The sequence below is a fragment of the Rhinolophus sinicus genome, linkage group LG06 (assembly GCF_036562045.2).
Source record: "Rhinolophus sinicus isolate RSC01 linkage group LG06, ASM3656204v1, whole genome shotgun sequence".
Lineage (NCBI taxonomy): Eukaryota > Metazoa > Chordata > Mammalia > Chiroptera > Rhinolophidae > Rhinolophus > Rhinolophus sinicus.
Window position 1 is genome coordinate 142,098,976 of NC_133756.1, and position 17,301 is coordinate 142,116,276.

Genomic DNA, 17,301 nt, shown 5'->3' on the forward strand with positions numbered 1-17,301 from the left:
TTCCACTTCTATATTCTCAATTCACATTTTAGGGCAATGTTGGCCAGGCTGAAGAAACACAAATGTAAAAAAAGGATGAGTAATATTCAGTTCTCAGATATTATACATTTTGAAATCAATGTTAACAAGTGAATTTAATCAATTAGTTCCAGTTGGTATATTTACCTTATTGTTTCTAAGGATGCTTCCAAAGGTTGCTTCCCATGTTCCCTTGAAAGGCATGGGCTTATTTAAGATTAGGCTTTGCATTTTAGACAACCAGATGAACACTTGGAAAATCTTTTCAGGATTTATAAAATGTCCACATGAATAATAACTGTTGAATAGATATGGTGCCTTTATAAATCTTATGTAGTTTTCTCATATTAAGCACATTCAAAAACACATCAGAAGTATATTATGGGAAAATAACAGGGATCATGACTCAATTGCTTTGTAATGTGACAGTCATACAGATCTCTCTGATGTCTCGGTGGCTCTGTAGAGTGACACAGCTTATGAGTTAGGTTACTTCTCAGTGACCTCAAGAGGAACAAATGTTCAAATGAAGTCATCAAATTAAGTAATGTTCTAAAAATATATATAAGTGGATTGTGTTTGGAATCCTTGATGGTGTATTATTTTATGTTAAGACGTATCTTGCTTCTCTATTAGTGAATTATTTTGGTAATGTGGACCCTTCACTCTGCATAATTGGCCAAGAACCTGAAAACCACAAACATCAGGGTTAAGAAGGAGATGGGGCCCCAAACATTGTAACGTTAGTGTCTTTCCTTAGAGCTAATCAGTTACTCCTCCTTAACTAAATACACAAGGTCATTTCTGGTGTTGTATTATATAATTCACTTCATCCCTTAATTAGAATATTTGCAAATGGGAGCTAAGCAAATAAATCTTGGACCCAATGAGAAACATATCTTAAAATCCCACCAACATTTATGCCAGATAACTAAATCAACATATAATTCCTGAAGCTCAAAGTAAGAATTCTTCCTGAAAAGAAAGTTAATGCTAGGGACTGATTAACTCCATAAGAAGGGAAATAATACTTTTAAATGCAGATAATATGAGTTTTGGGTTAACTGTTAGAAATAATGACTTAAGGCCAGTTGATATTTGTGTAAATTATGTACTAAAACCTTTACAAAATACTTACAGTAGTCAGATTAGGGTTTTCATTTATGATCTTATCAGTGTTTCTGTTTGATTTTAGGAATTTGAAAATTGACTATAAAAATGTGCTTCAGGTAAAACTTGAAGATAAGCATCAGGGGGCATTTTTTTTGGTGACTGTTTCTGAGAAAAGTATGTGAAATGATGCAGAAAATCCATCTAGACACTTAGGGATTGGCGTTTTCAGAGGGAGAGGATAGATAAAACTTTCTATAAGGGTTATCCTGCTCCCTTTTATTTGTAACAAGAAGGTGACTACTCAAATTATGTTACTTTTACTTAAAGGCAAATAACTATTTTTGCAATGAAAACATATTGTAAGATCATTTCTCCATGATTTTGAATAAAAATTTGGCTGATTTCAAATAATGCTTTAGAAACTGCTGGGCAAGAATATAGTTACAATTCTGGTATACTTGGACATAATTGGGGGTTCTGATTTAATCATAAAGAAAATGCAGGATTTTAGGAAGTTTCTATCTCCAGCTTTAACCTCTCTCCCAGTTTCTGCTTTGGTACTTGATCCATCTGAAATCTGTGGGTCCAAAATCAGGACTAGGTCAACTTTCTCATTGCTTGTTTTTCCCCAGACTTGAACCAGTTCATATTACACTGATTACTTCTACTTTGCTCAACATACAATGAATGAATTAAAAATGAGTGTTGACATTTCTTTTCGTTTTTTCCATGTGATCTTCTCACAGCTACCATAGTTCATACCCAGATTATTTCCATAGCTGCTAATTGGCCTCCTCCCACAGGCTTTTATATTTTGATTGGTCTAGCTTTCTTTATTCTTACTCCTCTTAAGAACTTTTATAACCACCCCCTCCCCAACACTACATTTACCCATTCACCTGGAATTTAAATGGGACAGAAGATTTTAAGTGTGTTCCTAACTACTTTTCCTAACCTTATCACTAATCACAAACCTAATATGAATCTTCTCCCAGGCCCACTTAGGGGCTCCCAGACACATCTGCTTATGCTGTTTGTCATTTCTCAGAAGACCCTCCCATTCTGATTCTTCACAGCTTATTCTTGATTCAAATTCCAGCGAGTCCTCTCATCTCCCTCCCTACCCTGCCGAAAAAAGCCTCCCTGACATTCTAATCCACCATCATTTCTAACCTCTGAATTTAATCTGCAAATTAATTATTTTGATTTTCTTTTCCGTGGTTCCCATATTTCAGTTTTGTTTGATACTTCAGAAGGACTAAAAAAAATTAACACATGGATATGACTTTGATAATAATGGGTCAAATTTAGTAGAACTGACAATAGCCAAGTCTATCGAATTTCTTAACCAGTTACAAATCCAATATCAGGAGTGGCTGCCTTCCTACACCATGGTACTTGGGGCTTCCCCAGTCAACCTCTCCCCCACCTCCCCCAATAATGACTGGTTTTTAGTCAATTTCCTATGATCTCTAGACAAGTTAACACAAACATTATAAAATAACTGTTAAAATAGCCGCCATTTAGTGAGCACTAAAACTATGGTAATCGCCTTTTAATCATTGTTTAACCACAATGTAAGGAAGAAATTAATATCTATTTTCCAGAGAAACAGTCTGAGGCTCAGAGGGGTTAACTAATTTGACTAAGGTCACATAACTAGTAATTGATAGAGGGGGAATGTAAAGCCTTTCTATGCCTCTTAATCATGCTGGGCTGCCAAGTTTTGAATAGGTGTGTACAACCTACTATATTTTGTTCCAAATAGTCAAGAATGAGGCATATTTGAGGGTCAGAATGAGAGGCCAGGCTTACATCTGCTGCTGTTCTGCCTGTTCTGTACAGAAACGTGAAATTCAACTTCCAGGTTTCATTTGGTACCTTTCATGAGCCCTGGCTTTATGCTCAGTTTATGAAAGCTCTGCAGTTCTTCAAGCCCATAATTAAACTCCAAAAACGTAACTTTTCTTCAATATGGAAAGTCTTGCAATTGTGACTCTAATTTTATCTGGGAAAGGATTATAGTGCTTTATGATTTAATGAGCAGGTTTCAAGTTAAATGTTAGCTGGTTCTGAATCTCTTATCAAGATAAGAGACTCTTCCAAGAACAGAGACTGTTAAAGACAAGGAAACCGATTTCCTTCAAGTTATTTCTATAGGAAAAATTTTAATTATGTATAGTGAAATGATTTTTAAGAATGAGATGATTGTTTAGAATTAAATTACTTGGTTTTAACACAGCAAGATACTACCACCTAAAGGAAAACACTGTTGGTTGCTTTTCACACACATAGATGACTTCAAATTGGAAATAAACTTTAAATAGTTTAAATGGTATAAAGACAGTGGACTAATTGCTGAATAAGAGCATGCTGGAGACTTGATCACTCAAGTAACACTGCTACACAGTAACAACAGGGACCAAGCTGCAGATGAACTCAAGCTTTGGGCCAACATCGAGTTGACTGAGACATTTAGATAGTACTGCAGTCATAATGAATAAAGTTAAATTCCTCTCCTCTGTAGCTTTTTGTTACTGTTATTTATTTTTACTTATTTATTTGAATTGTAGCTACAATTAGAAAAACTTTCCTGGGATTAGGAAGTGTAATTACTTAGGAAGCAAACAAAGAGTTGTTCTAGAAATTTTAGTATCATTAGAAGGAAGTTTTAAAAGACTGGAATTCCATTCTCTTGTAAGAAGTAAGAAATATTTATTGATTCCCAAATGGACCTGAAAAAAACCTTTCCTCTTTTAGAAAGTTGTGAATGACCCAGCGAGAGCTCTAGTAAGCTTTACTGAACCAAGCTGCTAATAGTTATTTAATGTTATTCTTCAGTGTGAAAGAATCTCCGTAGATTTTCCTTTTAATCTCTTTGAATTGCAAGCTCATAAACCTCTCTGATGAGTCCTGCCAGTGTTTTCTTAGATCCCACCGTTGAGACAATGGAGCCACAGAATTCTTTCACCTCTTGTTGTCAGACAAATCCAATAGAACACAAGGTCAGAAGGGCCTATACTTCTAAAGGTTTAAAGATTCTTTTTCAAGTAACCACATAAATTATTTGGTTTTATCATTATATTCCTCAGGAATCTCTAACTATAGTGCACTGCGTTCTATATCTAAGTAAATTTAGAGTTTTTCTTGTCTCCATATTTGGTTAAGTTTGTGAGCACAGCACAGGGTATGAACAGGACTTAATATTTCTAGATACCTTAGAAAAAAAGCTGAATCCATTCACTTCTAAAGAATTAGGAATCATGTAATGCCAATGTCTCAAGATAGAGTACACCAAATGCCAGGTAGTAGTAGTACATTTTCTTTCCAACGGTTGGGTTTTTGTTTGCTTGTTTTTTAAGTCATTACCATTCTGTAGCTAAGATTCCAGATTTAAATCTTGGATCTGTTCCTTTACCAATCACTTTCTAAGTCAGTTTATGTTTTCTCACCATTTTTAGTAGTGTCATGTTAACAGAACTTTAAAATATGATTTATATTTTCAGATACTTATTAAAATATTTCATTATAATGAGCAAAAATATTTGTAATATGTAATACTCAAAAGAAAACAAGTTGATCTGTTTTGCAGATGCTATGCCTGATAGACAATTATCAAAGCTAATTACAGGGCTCCTGTGAGTTACTTTAAGGGCTAGGGTTGAATTAAATTTTCTAATTATAACTACAATGGTAGACAAGCAGAGATCATTGTTTAAAAAGAAAAAAACATTGATTTGTTTGTGCTCCTTCCTTGTAATCATGGGAGGGGGGAGTTGCTGTTGCCCCATTCCCTGGACACCTGCTTCTCAACAAAGGATCGCCACCCCCCGCCTTTGGATTCACCTTTTACTTGTATGTACCCCCTCTGCTCATTATACAGTCTCCGGGGATCCAATTCTCCCCTGAGTTAATCACCCTCGCCTTTTTCAGAAGTTGTTCGATGACCATCCTTTCAAACAATACATACTTTCTTATTAGGCTCTTAACTTCTTTCCCCTATTTTTCCTTATTTCTTTAAAAGATGTAGCCACTAGAGTCTCAAAATATTATCTCTAAAACTTCTTATTGAAGTATATCACACATACAGAGAGGTGCACCCGTCCCAAGTACACAGCCTGATGGATTTTCACGGTCAACACACCCATGGCAGCAGTACCCGGAAAGCTGTGACTCCTTCCCGTCACTAGTCACTCCTCATCGCTCATCACCACAGGGTCATGTTTCCTCTGACACCTCATATCATGGAGAATCATACAGCATGTTCTCTTTTGTGTCAGATACTGACTTAAGACCAGAATACCCACATACCCACAGAAACTTGGACTGTGTGCTATGGTATTGAATCAGCAGATCAATATGTAGACATGTTCTGTAGGCAGCCACAGGACATGAGAATATTTTAATATACTCCTTTTAGCTCTGACCTTGGGCAAATTACTAACCATTTTTGTGTTTTATTTTCCTCTTACCAGGAGATAAGGTCTAAGCTGATCTTTCAACAAAGAAATAAGCAGCTACTCTAAAGTTTCTGTACATAAAGAAGGAAATATAGTAAAAATGTACAAGCCACTGTTTTGAGTAGGTGGAATAATATATTAGAAAGGGTCCCACATGAAATAGTAACTAAATGAGAATAACAGTAGCTTCCTAGTAGATAAGCAGAGCAATACAGAGCTGACTTGCTTGGCAGTTTTCTTTTTGTATAATTAATGTATTACAGGTGTCCAGGATAAGTCAGATTAAGAAGATTTATTTGTTTTTAACTCTGCCTTGTCTGATTTCCTTTCGTTGATTTCAGAATTACTTAAGATATCTATAAGATACAGTGGAATATAGGCAACTTTATTCTAAATTATTTATATCTGTTTTTCCCCTAACCAGGATCTATTAAGTGCCAATTACCCCCATTCTTCAAATCTAAAATGGTGTTTCGTTTCATCATCAAGCAAACTACCCTGGTCCTTCTGAGTAGGAAATTGAAACGTGATATGATTTTTTTTTTTCTTTTTAAAAAATTAGAAATACTGAATAACCTGTAGCCAGGTATACTTTATATAGAATGTGGAAATTAAATTTTGTTTTGTTCAGAAATTACTTAGCATACTGAAACATTCCACATAAACTTTTCAGTGAGCACACTGAGACTGAAGTACCCCTGACCACTGGGGAAAGTTTATACTTTGAGTTTTAGGGACAGTTTAATAGACTGTTGGTACGCAGTAAATATGAAGCGAACAATATTGGACATACCTTAATAGAAAACCATGGTGAGTCCAAAATATTGTGTAATCTTTTTTCCTGTTTTAAAATTGTATAACTCACCAATAAATTTTGAACAGGCAGTTATTAAATATAATTAAATTGCAGCCATTCACACAGCAGAACAAAGGGAAGCATTCTCAGCAAGTGAACAAGAGACGAGTGAGACTGCTAAAGAAAATTTCATTGGGGTGGGGCGTGGGTTTAGCAGTTTCCTTTAAGCATTGACTTTTAGAAGAACATTAACAAGTATATAGGAAGTATAACATGCCTTTAAAAACAAAGACTAGTGCTTCTCATCTATGGTTGCTTTCTTTGTCCCAAAATACACTTATTTTAAGTAAGTGTGAATGCTTATTATATTTCCTGGGCCATACTCTAAATTTAGTTGGAATTCCAGGCTTCTTTGGACCTTTCATCTGTAGGTAAAACTTTGGCCCAGGAAACAGCAATGGAACACCAACAGAATGTAGTTGTCTTGTATGGTTATTGAAATATTTTAAAGTAATTCTTCCTTTCAGTTACCTCTCTGTTGCAAGCAAATAAAAAGCAGATGACCACCAGCCCCTTGCATTTGGATAGAGCTTTATTTTTTAAGGCGCTTTTTGCCTGATTGCATTTGATTTGGTAAACACCCTCGTATTAGTCTGTCCCATCTGCCAAAACTAAATTCCATAGACTAGGTGGCTTAAACAACAGAAATTGATTTCTCACCATTCTGAAGGCTGGGAAGTCCAAGATCAAGGTGCCAGTCGATATGATCTCTTCCTGGATTGCTGACAGCCTTTCTAGCTGTGTCCTCGTATGATACTTTCTTTCTTCGGTGCATATGTGACCTCACTTAACCTTAATTACTTACTAAAAGCTTTATCTCCAAATACAGTCACATTAGGGGTTGTGGGGCTTCAGCATATGAATTTGGAGGGGGTCACAATTCAGTCCAGAGCAACCCTTCTGAAGTAGGTAAGGTAGAGATAGCCCAGTATACCTAGGGTTAGTTAGGAAGCTTGTCAAATATTAGAACTAAGATTCCAATAGAGTAAATTTTTACTCAACTCCACACTGCCTTCCTTAGTTACGGATAAAGTTTATCTGACAAAAAAATTTTCCTTTCTCCCAAAACAGAGGTCACTAATTGATCACAAGGATACATCAAAATCAACTTCATGGTTTTGCATCTTGCTATTTGTGGGAAATGGGATAGATTTTTTTGTTAAAAGTTTATTAAGAATTGGTATGCTCTGGAATTTTTAGTTCACTGAAATCAGTCTTAAAACTGCAGTCAGAAGTAGTAAGCTAACTTTTTAAATGGTAAGTAAATTAGAGTTATAGTGACCAGAGTGGAATTGCCTTTCAAGCATTCTTCATGGTTATGATTATTTTATATTTTACAGAAGATGATCTAAGAAATATGGGACCAGTAGATGCTCAAGTATATCTTGAAGAAATGTCTTGGAACGAAGGTTGGAATTTTTTTTTTTTTCTCTTGACTACAGTGAAGAAAAATAATAGGGATTTTCTTTGGAATCTTAGAAAGAATTAATAGCTTGGCTTTTGACATATATGTGGGTGTTATTGTCTGGCATACTTTGTTTCTATTCAATTATTGATGTCCTCCTGTGTGACTCATTTCGTTATTTTTCCATTCTCATTAGATGAGAATAGAAAATGTTTCATAAGGTTTTCTTTTTTTAACTACTTTGATTTTTGGTTTACTCTCCATCTGTGTAATAAGGAAAATAAAGTCAAAGAAAATAATTTTTTCCATCCTTCGTATGTTGACATTACAGATGAATTCCTATTAGAATTTTTATTTATTTTTGTTTATATGGAATCATAAACTGTCAGGGCAGGGCTTTCAATGTTATATTCTTCTACTTGGAGCTTGAATTTTATACTCAGTTTTTGATTGTGTCTTAGGTGGAAAAGGAAAATCTGTCGCTCCCTTTTATACTCACTTCGAAGTGATGTCTTTTTCACTTTGCTATTACTAGAATTTTAAAACCTAAATCTAATTGCTTCTCCACTCTTTTGATAGTTCTGTGAATTGTTCTGTTTAGACGTTGCTAAGTTCCTTTTTCTAAATGAAAGTCATGAATACCACACTTCTGTTTGTCAGTGAAGAAAATCTTAACTATTTCCTAGAATTTTTATATACTCTTAACCCTGTAACTTTATTGTTCAGCCTGCAGTAGGAATTCTCTAGAGGTTTATAAAAATTTACTAATGAGTGTGGATAGGTAGGAGATAAACTGCCCATCCTTCTTGAAACAAGGTTTAATGGAATATTTTTTGATGGCAAATTCTTAACTTGGTGCTCTTAGGAAGTGGGTCACAAGCTATACTGACTTAGAAGGGAAAGAATGGTTTTGCCTCTGGGCACTCTTCCGAAATTGCCAAATGAAATCCTCAAGTAGAAATTCTTATTTGCAGTGAATAATTATAAAACGAGGTTTTGTGTAACTGGGGCTCCCGGGGGTTGATATTGGTTCGTCAACATAAACAGGAAACGCTACTGCTGTGAAAATGAAATACACTGGTGACACAGGCTTTCATTGCTAGATCCTGAAGGGAACAGACTAGCACATGTCATTTATCAGGGTAAATAAATGCCCAGGCAAATTTTTTTGAAAATATGGTATTGCTACTTTATCAATCGGTGTGTGTGTGTGTGTGTGTGTGTGTGTGTGTGTGTTTAATCTCTTATTAGACAAATGAATTCTTGCTGTAGTTGATATGACTCATACATTTTGTTTACTTATTCCTGATGTAAAAATAGTGAAAACTGGTTTTTGTAATTTTTTTCCTTTTTCAATAACATTTAAAATTATAATATTTAAGATTTATTTTAAATTAATATGGACTGATGGTTCAACCATTTGTTCAATAAACAAATATATGAACTTCCTGATACAAGTGAAAATGCCAAGATATTGAAGGAAGTATGCAACATGAAGTCAACAAGAGTTATCATAAATGTGTTATTGTCCTTGGGACTTCCTAAAGTAAACTTGACAGTGAAGATACAGAAGAATCCCAACGACAGCCAGTGAATCAGTCACAAGCAGCCACAGTTAGTCTTAAAACTATTGGATGTCCTTAGATGCTTATTTAAATTACGGACTTTTTATAATTGTAAAGGTTGAAATAGTTCTTATCCTTGTGAGAAAAAAATACCGAGCAACAGCTGCATGAAGCCATTATTTTTTGCAGGAATATTGAAAAACTAGTCATGTAAGTTTTGCAATTGAAGTTACAATTTTGAATTGTTCTTTGCAATTGAAAAGAGCAGTCTTGGCAGATGAAGTTAAATAAAAAACAGATCAACTGGGCAAGTAAAAATTGTTTGAAGATTTGTTCACAGTCATTTTTAGAATAGCCTTCATCTGGAAGATGAAGATCCAGACAGAAAAGTGAATGAAGCCCTACGTGATAAACATAGCCAAGTTCAGCTTCTTGATCCAAGGACAGTATGAAATGATGTGTTTTATTATGCTTGAAGGCATATCTGACAAACTGTTGAAAGATTGAGTTAACTTCTCCAAAACCGCGGTTATTCTGTTATATAACTTGGTCATTTTTTTTCTTCATTCTTACATTTAAAATGATAATTTCTGTCAAGATATCACTTTGTTAAGTGATAGAATAATATAATAATAATAATACGTGAGTTTTTAGTCAGCACTAACATTTGGAATCATCTATTAGAAAACCCCATAGTAGCCCATGGTGGCCTCGGCATCATTTACCAAGCACATGTCACCACAGATTGTTTCTCAGTGTTCACTGAGGTGGTAAAAAACAAAATGGAAATTTAGCAAAAGAAAACCAATGGTTAGAATATGTACATTTTTAGACAACTTAATAATAAAACAATTCACTTTGTAAGCATGCTCTACTACATGTTTATTGTTGCCTCAGAGAAGATGTTAGCATTTTTAAAATTCAAGATGAAATTTTTTTCCTTATGGAGAAAAAAGGCATTGTGGTGAAAAATAAAAAGCAGGTTTGGGTGAATGAATTCATGTTTTCCTTACTGATAAAAGAAACACATAAAGTTGGCTCATTTAATTGCTAAGTTTTCCAAGGCCAAACTTCATTAGAGAACAAAAACAGGGCAGTTGAATTTTTTTTCTTTCCATTTCCTTTTCTTTTTTCTTTCAGTGGCATATGTTGAGATCTAAGTGTTAGTAAGTGAAGTTTGAGAACTGAATGACGAAATCTGATTGAAAGATATCATGGGTTTTGAGACTTCATTCATTTATCTATATAAAAAATTACAATAAGATAATGTGATCAATAATTATTGTTTTTGTTTTAGTCAGTTCTCAGTGACAGTTAAATTGAATGCCAGTGGATCAGAAATTCTTTCAGTTAAAGGACACAAGCATTTCAACTTTCTAGGAAGATGACAGACGTAATAAAATTTCCACCATTAGTAGGCTAAATGGTGTACCATATTGCCTCCTTTGGGCATCTCACTTCAGTGACTGTCTTTTTGGTTCATAAATCATTTGTAAATACCAAACAAACAGGTACACACACACACAGAAAAAAACAAAAACAAAACACTATGGTGTGTGTTTCTATATTTGAGTCGGGATTCTTGAAATAGTGTGATACCACACTAAATTCAAATGTTTAATTTGATAAACAGTTAAGTTGGTAGAATTTTCTCTGAAAGGATATATACTCCAGGCAAAAGCATGCTCATTAACCGTTAAGACAGGTAGGGTCATTTTTCTTTTTCCTTTACAGTAATACTTTGGACAAACACATTGTTGAGAAGAACGTAACATTTATACGAATCTTAAGAAAACAGAAGACTTGAAATAAATTTCATGGATCACTACTGAGCATCTGCTGTCACCCAAGATCTTGGACTATTGATTCAGAGCTTCAGTCCATCTCCTCTACACATAAAGATTTTTGATAGATAATTTTTAGAAACACTGTCCATACAAGAAATGTTTTCACATTTTCATTTAATGCATTTTTTTGTTTACTGAGCTTCTTTCTTTTGTTTTGCAATTTCTGTGGAATAAACAGCTTTTTGTGTGTGTGTGTGTGGCTGTTAAAGTGTCACTTGTAAGTGTTTAAAGCATTATTTTGTTTTCTCTGCAGATGAGCATTCTTTTTCTATGAGTTGCCGTTGTGGTGGAAAATACAGTGTTTCCAAGGATGAAGCAGAAGAAGTTACCCTGATTTCTTGTGATACATGTTCACTAATTATAGAACTCCTTCAACGTAGCTGAAATTGTTCACTAAGTGGAATCCTTGAATTGTGTATTCACATTGAGGAGAATCCATTGCAACTTTGTCCATTCAAGCAACTGTATAAAGCTGATAAAAACAAAGAGGTAGGGTGTTTTTGTTTTTTTTTGTCAGCTCTGTTACTTGCAGAGAAATAAGATTGTCAAGCAAAGTCTACCCCAGATTAATAGAAAATTAATTTAGCTATTTCTGTGTATTTATAATTTATATTTACAAATTGCCCAACAAATGGACTTGAATTATACATTATATTTAGTGAATTCCCATTCGAGAACTTCGTTATTGATTCATTTCTCCAAATGAGCATGTCTCTTTTAATGAATCACAGTATCACTCTTTTATAGTTATTAAGTTTCTGAGGAATGTGATATTTCTAGCTGCCAAAGTTATAGGCCTGTTGTACAACTGTCTCAAAATCTCAGGTCTTTAGAATTAAATGTGAATATCATGTGATCCTAGTTCTCCCATAATGAAGGCTGAATATGGATATTCATGAGTTAATAAAGAAGGTGATGGGGCTACTATAGAAAGAAGTATAGTTGTTGGAGTCAGGATACTGGACTTCAGTGCTGGCACTATATTTCCAAATTCTTCCTGTGGCTGTATTAATGGGAGTAAGCTTCTTGAACACTGTCATCTTCAGCTTTAATCTAGGAAATGGTAGCTTTAGAAAAAAATAATTTTAAACAGGTGCATTCCTTTCCCTTTTATTTCAGAGTACAAAGATATAGTATTAATGCCTATATTTAGGAATAAGATCCACTACACTGGTGGTATAATGAAATGGACTTTTATAATGTATTATTATTGATTATAGTAGACTGCAAAGGTTTTATTTTTTTATATATTTAATATCCTATGTACAGCATAAATCAGTACTCATTAAAAAGGAATCATTTATGGGGTCACTGAAAATTTCTTACTTAATTTCAAATGAGTAAGCCATGCATATATGACTTAGCAGCTTTTCATTAGGTTGACCTATTGGTATTTATTGTTGGTTTGGACTTAATAAAACTAGTTTCTACCTTGACTTGTAAATGTAATGAAATTATGAAGCACATTCATGAAGAGATTACTTGTCATTACACCTTGAAAACCAAAAATTCAAAACTGAGTTTGTCATCTGTGTTTTCCCCCTAAACATATTTTTATATGTATCATAAAATTTAGATGATTTATTTTGGATTGCTTTTATCGATATATTTTGACTTAATATAGCTTGCAGATTGTGTGTTACTTATCTTTACATTTAACAGTTAAAAATAACTAAAACTGAATAGCAAATAGTTTATTAGAAAGTACATGGTCTCAGTGGCAGTAACAAATTCACTTAAACAGGAGACAATAATCAAATCAAAAGAATAAATGTTTGCTAATCATCAGAAAATCTGTGACCATTAGGACTATCACGTAGAAATCCAAAATCACTCAGAGGCCAAATCTGTAAAAATCAAAACGTTATTGAAGACAATTAATGAAAGTGATGTTATAATATTCCTTTTTTTCATTCATCCCTTTTCTCCATATCATATATTTAAACACTTTCTCCTTATTCTTTGGTAAAGAACAAATTTTCTACTTCAAACTAAGACTTTGGAAAGTAAACTTTTGTGTGTCTATGTATTTAAACTCAGAAGTTTGGAACATTCAAACATAGAATTATATGTGTGTCGTGTGAATACAGTTGACCCTTAAACAGCATGGGTTTGAACTTCATAAGTCCACTTATACTCAGATTTCTTTCAATAAAAATACAGTTGACCTTCTGTATCCAGGGGTTTTGCATCCATGGATTCAACTAACAGTGAATTGCAAAGAGTATTTTCAATTCATGGTTGGGGATCTGTGGATGCAGAGGGACAACTGTATGCATTGTTCTGTGCCATTTTATATAAGGGACTTGAGCATCCTTGGATTTTGGTATGTGGGGGATTCCTGGAACCAGTACTGGATACCATAGATACGTTTTTGGGAAATCAAAAGTTATACATGGAAAAAAAACAGTTATACATGGACTTTCAACTGCATGGGGGTTCAGTGCCCCAACTCTTGCATTGTTTAAGGGTCAGCTGTATATATGTGTGAATGTGTGTGTGTCTGTGTTTTCTTTTATTCCCTCAAAGTTAACTGTAAATCTAAGTACTTGAATATAAATTAGCCAACAGCCTGAAGTGTTCGTGTCTGTTTTTCACCTTACTGATTGTGACATAAAGAGGAGCCAGTGCAAACAATAGTCTTTCCTAAGAATCACATATGTGCTACAACCATGATAAGTTCATTACTCACTGTACATATCTGCATTACAGGTAGTTTGACTCAAGACTGCTCTTCTGCAAATGCATATCAATGTATTCCCAGGAGATGAACATGGTTGTAAAGTTGTATGAGAGGGAAATTTAGAAATCTAAATTAAAGGTTTCTTATGCTACAACTAAGGTTCAAACAAAAAATTATTCTCCATGACCCGTCTCAATGCAGGGAAGGGGTAGTGTTTACAGCTACGAAGGCCACCATGTTCATAATTGTTATTGCGACAGTTAAGTCCACTGACAGCCTAAGGAGTTTAAAGTTCATTTTGAGAGAAACTTGTTTTCCTCAGCTCAGAGAAGAAAGCCTACATTTAAGCAGAAAGCAGTACCTTAAAGAAGATACGTCCTCTTATTAGTCCATATGGAATAGGTCCATAGCACCTGGAATCTGTAGAATTCTGTAGATTATCACCTTCTAACCAAACGTGACCCGTTGGCACCTAGAATTAGAAAAGAAAGCAGCCCCTTTAAAAAGGAACAAAATAAATTTGGATACTACAAATGAAAAAGTATGTCTTACGGAGGTAGGGAGAAATGTCCAAAAGTTCTCTTTTATAAAATACATACAAACCCTATGATTTGCATTTTTGCTTTTATTTCTTGCACAATAACTTTTACTAAATATTAGTAAGAAATATTAAGGTTTCAACTTTTTAAAAGACCTTTTTTGCCACATGATTCCCAAACATTAATTTGTTACACAAACTCCAAACTGAGGTTATAAAACATCAAAACAGTGTGACAGGGTCATTAATTTAATAGACTTCAAAAGAGGTCATTAGGATGCTGACTGGAAATGTGCCCTCCTGTCTCGGTAACAGTGTAAGCAGGGAAGCCACTCACTCAGCAACATCCTGGGGCCAATACCAAGACCAGACCTATTAGAATGCTCATGATGAACTAAATGGTAATTGATGGTGACATCAATTACAAATAATCTCATCATTTTATTGGAGTGGGCTTGTCAGAATTCTAATTAAGATCCCTGTTTTGCCTTTGTACAGGCTGTATCTTCAATACATTATACTTCAATAATGACCATCAAGAAATAGAAGGACCTATTATAAAATCATCAGTTGTAAAATTAATGATGGTGACCTTCTACTAAATGAAAAGACCCTAGTTCCTAGATGTCCTGTGTTTTAACTGGTAAATAACATAAGTTTACATTTTCAGTCAATGACGATAAGCATGTTTGGAACAGAACATGTTACTTTAAAAAAAATGCCCTTTTTGATAAGAGACATTTGCCCATTGATACCTGTTTAACTTAAACTTAAAAAATTACTCTCTAGCAGCAATCTTTAAAATTGCATTTTAAAAGTTTTCATTTTACAGTTTTTGTTATCCAAGTAAGTTGAATTATTGACCAGTCCAAAATTATCTTTTGGGAAGGAATTTATTTTCACTGTTCTTTTGACTGGCTATTACTTGGGAACCTTAAGTGAAGAAAAATAATCCTATTGGGTTTAATAAGAAATGACTGCAATTTTTTAAAATGTCACAAATTACTTTTTAAAAAAGATTTCATTTTTTTAGAGCAGTTTTAGGTTCACAACACAATTGAGAGGAAGGTACAGAGATTTCCTGTATGTCTCCCGCCCCCACAGTATTGGCACCGCCACCACCACCACCAGAGCGCTATGTATTTGTTACACTTGGTGAACCTACTTGACATCATGATCACTCAAAGGCCATAGTTTACCTTACAGTCACTCTTGGTGATATACATTCTATGGGTTTGGACAAATGTGTGACATGTACCCATCATTCTAGTATCATAAGGGTATTTTCACTGTCCTAAAAATCCTCCGTGATCTGTCTATTCATTCCTCCTCTCCCCATTTCCTTTTGGAAAAATAAATTTATACAAGCATGTAAAATTTCAGTTTCACTTTATATCAGATTATATAATTTTTAGAATGTCTTGTATCATGTAGAAATATTTGCCAAAACCAATCAAATTATTTTCATTCAGATGCACTTAAATATTAAATTTCTCTACTTGGACATAAGTTTCTTGAAAGAATATCAGACATTATAAGAAGGCTCACTTTTATTAGTGGAACTAGTTATAGGTTCTAGAGCCAATAGTAAGGTTTGTTCCTACACACATGCCGTGTTTCTCCAAAAATAAGACCTAGTCAGACAATCAGCTCTAATGCGTCTTTTAGAGCAAAAATTAATATAAGACCCGGTCTTATAGTATAGTAAAATAAGACCGGGTCTTATATTAATTTTTGCTCCATAAGATGCACTAGAGCTGGTTGTCCGGCTATGTCTTATTTTCGGGGAAACACAGTAACAATTCTTAGGAAGACAGAAACCAAAGTTGGAACTCAAATATTTGCTAGTGTTTAAGTAGAAATTTTTGTAAAGTACAATCACTTTTGTAGCAGTTATGCCCTAAGTTTCTTCCAAATTAGCTAAATAAAGTGACGAAGTATTATCTCTGTTATAGTAAAATTAATAAGCACAGAAAGAAATCTGCTAAGACCAACCCAGAACATATCACCAGAAACCCATGGAGGAGCATGACCTAGACTCGCTACACCTGGTCCTTGACTGCAAGGGATAGAACAAAAGGGATTAATAGTAACACAAACCAGTTTGTATATGTGGTTTTCTGGTTTATTCAATCAAATACACACACACAAACCTCATTTGATCCTTAAAACTACCTGTGAAGTACTGCTATTGATATTTAATAGCAGAAGAAGTAGGTGCAAGTATGGGACATGCTAACTCCTACTTATCTGAAGCCCACACATAGTAATATGCACACATCCAGTTATATTAGGTTGGTGTAAAAGTAATTGCAGGTTTTGCAATTTTTAACCTTTTAAACCGCAATTACTTTTGCACCAACCTAATAGTAAAGGAATAACCTCTACATGTTAAAGACTTCAATGCTTGATATAAAATGCACAAATGAAGGAAACAACCTCATCATGGATGGTACCTTTAACTAGTAAGAGCTTCTCTCTAAACAGGAAAACCTCTAGGTGTGGATCTTTTATTATAAATCAAAGCAGTCACCTTTGCTGACCCTACCTCTCCATCAGTTACTCAGTTTCTCAGTAAAAAATTCAGGATGTTTGAAATTCTTCCACTTTTGAAATACATAAGTATTTTTGGTATGGGGTAAGGGGGTACACCTTAAAAATCAATTTTACAAATGTATACTATATTTACACTAAAATGTACTCATTTTAAGTTCTGACACCAGTTTTGAAAAATGTGCACACCTATACAATCACCAAGCACAGTCAGGATGGAGAACGTTTCTGTCATGCCTAAACGTTCCCTCCTGTTCCAGGTA

The 17,301-nt window shown here is 34.3% G+C and overlaps 2 protein-coding genes across 3 annotated transcripts in view; one reads left to right on the forward strand and one right to left on the reverse strand.

Annotated features, from left to right (window-relative positions):
- DNAJC24 (DnaJ heat shock protein family (Hsp40) member C24) overlaps nucleotides 1-14,098 on the forward strand; it is a 44,105-nt gene extending 30,007 nt beyond the window's left edge. Inside the window, exons 4-5 of the mRNA XM_019738523.2 lie at nucleotides 7,788-7,856; nucleotides 11,518-14,098. Coding sequence (XP_019594082.2) covers nucleotides 7,788-7,856; nucleotides 11,518-11,648 — 200 coding nt within the window. The 3' untranslated portion in view covers nucleotides 11,649-14,098. The remainder of the gene's footprint in view (nucleotides 1-7,787; nucleotides 7,857-11,517) is intronic.
- IMMP1L (inner mitochondrial membrane peptidase subunit 1) overlaps nucleotides 12,944-17,301 on the reverse strand; it is a 69,602-nt gene continuing 65,244 nt past the window's right edge. For both annotated transcript variants that reach the window (XM_019738522.2, XM_019738521.2), the window contains exons 6-7: nucleotides 14,309-14,419; nucleotides 12,944-13,111 (exon numbers count right to left, since the gene is read on the reverse strand). In XM_019738522.2, coding sequence (XP_019594081.2) covers nucleotides 13,043-13,111; nucleotides 14,309-14,419 — 180 coding nt within the window. In that variant the 3' untranslated portion in view covers nucleotides 12,944-13,042. The remainder of the gene's footprint in view (nucleotides 13,112-14,308; nucleotides 14,420-17,301) is intronic.